Consider the following 6,653-nt stretch of genomic DNA (forward strand, 5'->3'; position numbering starts at 1 on the left):
ACTACCCCCTAGTACACCATCACTATACACCACCAGCGCAGCATAACCCTACAGTACTCCAGAACTACCTCCTAGTACACCATCACCATACACCACCAGCGCAGCATAACCCTATAGTACTCCATACCTACCCCCTAACACACCATCACTATACACTACCAGCGCAGCATAACCCTACAGTACTCCAGAACTACCCCCTAGTACACCATCACTATACACCTCCAGCGCAGCATAACCCTACAGTACTCCAGAACTACCCCCAGTACACCATCACTATACACATCCAGCGTAGAATAACCCCACAGTACTCTCAACACTACCCTCTAATAGATCATCACTATACACCTCCAACGTAGAATAACCCTTCAGTACTCCAGCACTACCCTCCATAACCTTCCAGACCTCCAAGATAAACCTATAGCAGCCCAGAACATTACTGAGTAATCCAGTAGCTCAGCACTACTCCTCAGTGGCCCAGCACTACTCTTCAGTAGCCCAGCACTACTCTTCAGTAGCCCAGCACTACTCTTCAGTAGCCCAGCACTACTCTTCAGTAGCCCAGCACTACTCTTCAGTAGCCCAGCACTACTCTTCAGTAGCCCAGCACTACTCTTCAGTAGCCCAGCACTACTCTTCAGTACTCTTCAGTAGTCCAGCAGCCTCCAATGTCCAGTATAACCGTCCCGCAGCCCATCACAACCCTACTGCAGACTAAAACAGCACTACAGTACTACTCTACAGCTCTGTCAACAGTGGTCAAACACAACCCAACAGTAGCCCAACACAAGAAGTCCTACACATGTAATAGACGATCGCAGACACTTACTTGGGGTTGGAGGAATTCCAGTAAATTGGATCTAATAGTAGGGATCTGGTGATAGCAGTCCTGATCAACAGGATCCACACTCCTAGGCTGTATTTCCACACAGAGTCCCCGCTGAGTGCCATAGTACTGTGCTGTCACCCCGGGCCAATGCGGGGTCCTCTCTCCACTGCTCTTAGCTCCAGCCAGGAGATGCAGTGCGATATAGCGAGTCCAGCGACAAATCAGAGATGTATCCAACCAGATCGCCCGACAAGGACAGTCCTCACTCCTGCTATTAGTAAGGGTAAAAGAATCAACTCCACACTGAGAACTCCAGCTGGGATACACGGTATCCTAAGGCATCACATAGGCGCACATGAATAACACGGGAGCCCCGCATCCGCTCTCTGTGCCCGCCTGGCACCACTGATCCTCGGGGAACCAGCCCACAGTGATAGCAATGATTTCAAAGTGCGCTGAATTATCCAGCTCTACGCGGGGAGTCCATATACTCCAATCCCCGGGAAGAATGCCTGCCTGCTGGTAAATCCCTCGGCCGGTCCTGTGCCAAGTGGCTGGAGATGGCTGTGTGTGCCAGGAACTCCACTCTTCTGTGTGTGATGTCTGCTCCTCCAGCCACCCTCATCCAAAGTAACCGCGGACAGCAGCGAGCTGTGTGACTATAAACTGCGCCCGCCCTCTCTGTCCCGCCCCGCTCATTGGCTGATAAGCGCTGATTCATCCGCGATTGGCTACGCTTCACGTCAATCAAGACTGAGACAGTGTGTTCCAGAGCAGAGTATTGTGTGTGACAGGTACAGACCTCCCATACAATATACAGCATGAACTCATCTGCGTCCTGAATGCTGCTCATTAATATTCATGACGTGACCTGCTGACACCCACCTCTCACTAGTAGCCCACCGGCGACAGTCACACACAGACTCTGCACCCCCCTATCTGATATACATTCATGATTATAACTAGGTTACCTATCATCTTATCACCTTGTAGTATTATACCAGTCATCTACAGTATGGGCTCCGCTCAGCACAGTATTGTGTGTAAACTGCATCAACTAAAACACATCTTACCGAGGACTACTGTCTGCGTGCTGATCTACTTATCCACTGATGTCCTTACCACCATAGTCACCGCCATAATGCAATCTGGTATCAGCATATGTAATAAATAGTATAGAGATAGATAGATAGATAGATAGATAGATAGATAGATAGATAGATAGATAGATAGATAGATAGATAGATAGATAGATAGACAGACAGACAGACAGACAGACAGACAGACAGACAGACAGACAGACAGACAGACAGACAGACAGACAGACAGACAGATAGATAGCTAGATAGATAGATATGAGATGATAGATAGGATGATAGATAGATAGATAGATAGATAGATAGAGAGAGAGAGAGAGAGAGAGAGAGAGAGAGAGAGAGAGAGAGAGAGAGAGAGAGAGATAGATAGATAGATAGATAGATAGATAGATAGATAGATAGATAGATAGATAGATAGAAGCTAAGTACATAGGTTTAATGGTAGCAGCGATTTTGGTGTAACTATGATTTTTTGTATCTATTATCTATGTATCTTTCTCATATCTATCTATCTATCTATCTATCTATCTATCTATCTATCTATCTATCTATCTATCTATCTATCTATCATCTATCTATCTATCTATCTATCTATCTATCTATCTATCTATCTATCTATCTATCTATCTATCTATCTATCTATCTATCTATCTATCTATCTCATGTCTATATTATCTATCTATCTATCTATCTATCTATCTATCTATCTATCTATCTATCTATCTATCTATCTATCTATCTATCTATCTATCTATCTATCTATCTCATATCTATCTATCTATCTATCTATCTATCTATCTATCTATCTATCTATCTATCTATCTATCTATCTATCTATCTATCTATCTCATGTCTATATTATCTATCTATCTATCTATCTCTCTCTCTCTCTATCATCTATCTATCTATCTATCTATCTATCTATCTATCTATCTATCTATCTATCTATCTATCTATCTATCTATCTATCTATCTATCTATCTATCTATATTATCTATCTATCTATCTATCTATCTATCTATCTATCTATCTATCTATCTATCTATCTATCTATCTATCTATCTATCTATCTATCTATCTATCTATCTATCTCTCTCTCTCTCTCTCTCTCTCTCTCTCTCTCTCTCTCTATCATCTATCTATCTATCTATCTATCTATCTATCTATCTATCTATCTATCTATCTATCTATCTATCTATCTATCTATCTATCTATCTATCTATCTATCTCTAATGTCTATGTATTTGTATTACAGTTGTGTACACAGTATATGTCAGTAAATGTACGGTGCAAATGTGCGGGAAATTGCCAATTTTGCAGGGGTGACAGAGAAGTCCCTGGAGTGCATGGAGCAGGAGACGTGTAGACAGGGCAGCACTGTGTGTACGGCGGGTTACAGATATTGTTATCATTATTACTTGTGTTTTATAGAACGACCATCTGAGGCCCAGATCCTGCATGTTTAACCTTCCTCCTCGGGTGACAGCAGCAGATATTACCAGGAATAAAGGGATAACGTGGCAGCAGACTGAGGAGAGCCTCATATCTGACCCAGTCCTGTAATAGCTGGTGGTAGAGGGTCAATGTCAGTGTAAGGTAACCAATACTAGCAATGGCAACGGCCCTAGTAAATGAGCAAAATGAAGGATTAAACAATTACTGATAATAATAAGAATATATATATATATTGGTCATGGATTTTATAGGTGGGACAAAATTGTATAAGTCTCTGTTCACACCAGGTTTGCGCTATAGATGTATAAAAATGTATACTGTACAGTACCTATATCTTTCTATATGCCAGAAGAGGGTCCTTTTAGTATATGTGTAATAGGTTTCTGTGGGGTTAATGAGGGAGATTTATTAATATTAGTGTATCATACGAGGGCGCACCGGGCGTTGTTTACTGACACTTTTTTAAGCAGAAGAGTTGCAAATAATTTTGATAAATTAGTCTTGACTGAAGCCTCGAGTGGCGGCTTTATAAAGATGACTTTCATCCAAACGCCAAAAAACTGTTGTAAATACATTGATAATTCTGCCCGCTTTATTTTGGGCACTGGTAAAAACGTGGTGTGAACAGGGCCGTAACCGGAAGGGCTTTTCACACAGAGAAACATCGAGGCATAACAATAGTGAACGCGTCTATGGCACCGCAGCAATTGCAGCTGAAACCTTCACAAAAGTTAGACCTATTTTTTTTTATTTGAGTTTTTATTAATAATATCGTTTTTCGTCACGATTATTTTACCGCCGTGGATAGATGTGACAAGTAAATGGAAAATTCAGCTTTTTCCTCTGAGGTTGCTGAGCGATTACAGTTCGCTCTACGTAAACGCACAGCAAATACCAGCATGAAAAAACGTGTGTGTGACCCCCGACCTGTATATGACAATGTGAGCGGCCGGTAACAATTATTCATTGTGAAACCCCATGATTTTCATTTATGGGACAGGGGTTAATTTAAAGCAATAGCACGCCAACAACAAAATCTAGAATTTTATAGATTTTAATGTTTGTCTAGTCACAATTTGCAGTGTGTACATTATATTGGGTGTCCCCCACAGACACCCTTCCCATGGGACACAAGGGCCTGCACACTATCACACTGTGACTTTCTGCGACAAATTAAGAGGCGTCAAAAAAAAATCCCGCTCTGATTGTGTCTGGTGCCCTCAAGAGTTTAGCACTGGGGCTGGGAAATAATCTCAGTGACTGGAGAGCAGAGCGATAACACCTCTATCCACATGAGAGAGATTATCACTGTACATATATATTAATGGGCGGGAAGGACAGCACAACACAGAGCCCCGTTCATCGTCTGCAAGGTAACGTCATGGAGGAGCTCCGTGCATCCCGCTTTCTCAGTCAGTGAGCGGGGGGAGGTCAGTGCTCTGCTCTAGCAGACACTTTTTTTTTTACGAGCTGTATTTCCACGGAGTCACAGCGCCCACTAGCGGCGGCTATTCCCTTTTTTTACTAGCTGACGTTTCAGACTCCTCTGGGTCCTACGACCCACCCGCTTTAACCTTTTCAGAGCCTTAGCTGCATGTGTTGTATTTAAGGGATTATAGCGTATCTAAACTGCCGTGTAATGTAACTCAGTCTAATCGTGGTGTATCTCAGCAGCACTGAGCAGTATTAGATGAGTAATACTATTCTAATCTGCAGTGTAGCATCTCTAAGCTACATAGTAGTTTGTGTAAAGCTGCAGTGTAGAGTACCTAAGACAAGTGAAGTTTTTGAGGCATTTTTTTTGTCAAAACAATGAGTGAATATAAAAAAAACTGACGCGTATGGGTGAATTCATACGTGGCATATTTGTTGCTGAAATTTCTGTGACTGAAAATCTGACCCAAATTTCTGTGACTGAAAATCTGACCCATACATGCGGTTACACGTGGCGTACTGCATTGTATTTCCGCAGCATAAACGTACTCTGCGGAAAACTACAATGTATGACTATAGGAAAAATGTTCCGCAATTCAGACACATTTTGTGTTGCGGAATATTTCTCCCACATTGTAAAGTACATTGCAAGGACGCCACATGTGAGTGCACCTACCGGGGTTGTGTCTGCGGCATGTGCAAGGATTTCTGCAAACCCCTATTTAGATGAATGAGACAGTCACGGAAATTTCTGCAACAAATCTTCAGCGTGTGAATCTATCCTAAGGGCACGTCCAGACATGGCGGAATTTTCCTGCTGCAAATGTTGGTGCAGATTTGGGCCAATTACGTAATGACTCTGCACCAACATTTGCATATTTGACAGGTAATTCAGACGTTGCGGATATCACAGCGGACTTGCAACAGATTTCAGTTTTTGCATTGCAAAGGCTGAAATCCGCAGTGAAATTCGGCTTCTTCTCCGCAACAGACAATGCATGCGGCGGAGGGAAAATTCTGAAACCGCAGCCTACATTCTGCACAGTTATTTTCCGCAACGTCTGAACTAACTTTCCTAAAAATGTATAGAAATAAATGTAAAAAACGGCTGCTGCAGAATTCCACTACGGACTGTCTGCAGCGGAATTCAACAGCAATTCCGCCACGTGTGAATGAGCCCTAAGTGTTTCATTTATACATTTCCTCCCTTTAAAATAATCATTATAAACTGCCCAGTATAAACATGGTCTTAAGGTGGTTTTACACGGACAGATTTTCTGCCCTGTTCGAACCCCAATCAACTATAACAGCATGTCGATCGGCGCTCGTTTGCTCAATTTACATGGAGCAATGATCGTGGCTATATGGGGATGAACGATTATTAATATGATTATTCATCCCCATACAGTTTGCATATTGTTTACACGGGGAGATGTGCTGCCGACAAATGACCATTTTTATGACAGCATTCCTGCAGGTTTACGGTTTTCCGACGAAACCCAGGAACGGATAGCGAACGTTGATGTGAACAGGCTCTTACAGCAGTCAGTGTATCAAATGCATTATACTAAATGTTCACCCTACTCTACATATCGGACCTGCAGCATAATGGGGGGAATTTATTAAGGTCTGTGCTGCAGAATTGCAGCAGAAAAATGTCACGGGGCCTTCAGTGGGCACGATTAATTTACTATAATCCAGAAATTGCCGTATATTATATCGCACATCGACGCCAGCTCATAGCAGGCGTAGATTTTACTTTCTGGCGCATGGACGGCCAGAGATGCGCTGAATAAATTAAAAGATGTGCGTCTCTTAATAAATTAGGCACATCTTACTTC

At 42.5% G+C, this 6,653-nt stretch overlaps 1 protein-coding gene across 1 annotated transcript in view; it reads right to left on the reverse strand.

The window, feature by feature from the left end:
• The window catches only part of EFNB2 (ephrin B2), a 41,111-nt gene extending 39,667 nt beyond the window's left edge, over positions 1 to 1,444 (reverse strand). Inside the window, exon 1 of the mRNA XM_075852481.1 lies at positions 827 to 1,444. Coding sequence (XP_075708596.1) covers positions 827 to 948 — 122 coding nt within the window. The 5' untranslated portion in view covers positions 949 to 1,444. The remainder of the gene's footprint in view (positions 1 to 826) is intronic.
• Between the last annotated feature and the right edge of the window lie 5,209 nt (positions 1,445 to 6,653).

The sequence above is a fragment of the Rhinoderma darwinii genome, chromosome 2, assembly GCF_050947455.1.
Source record: "Rhinoderma darwinii isolate aRhiDar2 chromosome 2, aRhiDar2.hap1, whole genome shotgun sequence".
NCBI lineage: Eukaryota > Metazoa > Chordata > Amphibia > Anura > Rhinodermatidae > Rhinoderma > Rhinoderma darwinii.